Below are 940 nucleotides of genomic sequence, written 5' to 3'. Positions count from 1 at the left end.
TATCTCTGCAAATCACTATAATCTTTCTAGTAGTGGAATACATTGGGTTGATTGCCCTGTTCTTCCAGACCAAGGTAAACACTTTAAATAGTTTATTCTTTTAAAGTAAATTGAAATACGTTGTTTCTAACACATAAACATTTAAGCTTGAATTGAAAAAAAAAAATTTTATCCATCTGTTAAATGAGAATATTGGTAACAGATGTTGATTTCAAAGAAATCTTGAACTTGATTATAATTCACAGTTCTTGACTGTCTTGTTTTGAAGTTTCTAATGTGGTGATGACTTTTTTTATTATCTTTTCAAAAGTTTTTTTTTTAATTGTAAAATTTTCCCTTGGTCTTTGATGGTACAAATCGTGCCTTCAGAATTGTATCTGCTATAGATATCTTGCAGGAACATGGAGAAATAAATTCCCAATCTATGACTGCACAGCAGAATATTGTAATATGAGCGGTACAAGACTGGTTATCCTGTTGCTTTGTTGAAAGAAAATGATGTGCTAGCATTACATTCTTTTTGGGACTTGAATTTTCTCTAAAAGATCATCATAAGTTAAATTGAAGTTTTATGTACCTGAATAACTGCAAACTTTCATTATGTTCTTCAGTTTTACTTAATTTTTGAATTGTTTATAACAATGGAATAACGCTTTATTTGGTTTGAATCAATCAAAAGGTTGGATAAATGCTAAGCTAACAAAGTTTAAATTTGAAGAACAAGCTGTTAGAGTAATGTAATTCTTTGCTTGAATTGTACTTATAATTTGATTTATCAGGATTTTATGTTCTTTATATAATATATATTCAGTTTTATCATCGGGATCTGTAATTCAGATAACATAATTGAAATTGCGGTATACTGAGGATAGTAAACTTTTCACTTCTCTACTTACTTAGTTGGCTTTTCAAAAAGTCACTTTAGTCTTTGACAAAAAAA

At 28.6% G+C, this 940-nt stretch overlaps 1 protein-coding gene across 1 annotated transcript in view; it reads left to right on the top strand.

Annotated features, from left to right (window-relative positions):
• The window catches only part of LOC112211577 (cytokine receptor), a gene marked incomplete at its 5' end in the record, with an annotated part of 16790 nt that extends 16684 nt beyond the window's left edge, over positions 1-106 (top strand). Inside the window, 1 exon segment of the mRNA XM_067052924.1 lies at positions 8-106. Within this exon segment, the coding sequence (XP_066909025.1) occupies positions 8-91 (84 nt within the window).
• Between the last annotated feature and the right edge of the window lie 834 nt (positions 107-940).

This window comes from Halyomorpha halys, unplaced genomic scaffold (assembly GCF_000696795.3).
Source record: "Halyomorpha halys isolate HHAL.00 unplaced genomic scaffold, Hhal_1.1 Scaffold1332.1, whole genome shotgun sequence".
NCBI lineage: Eukaryota > Metazoa > Arthropoda > Insecta > Hemiptera > Pentatomidae > Halyomorpha > Halyomorpha halys.
This window is presented reverse-complemented; position numbering and strand designations above follow the sequence as displayed.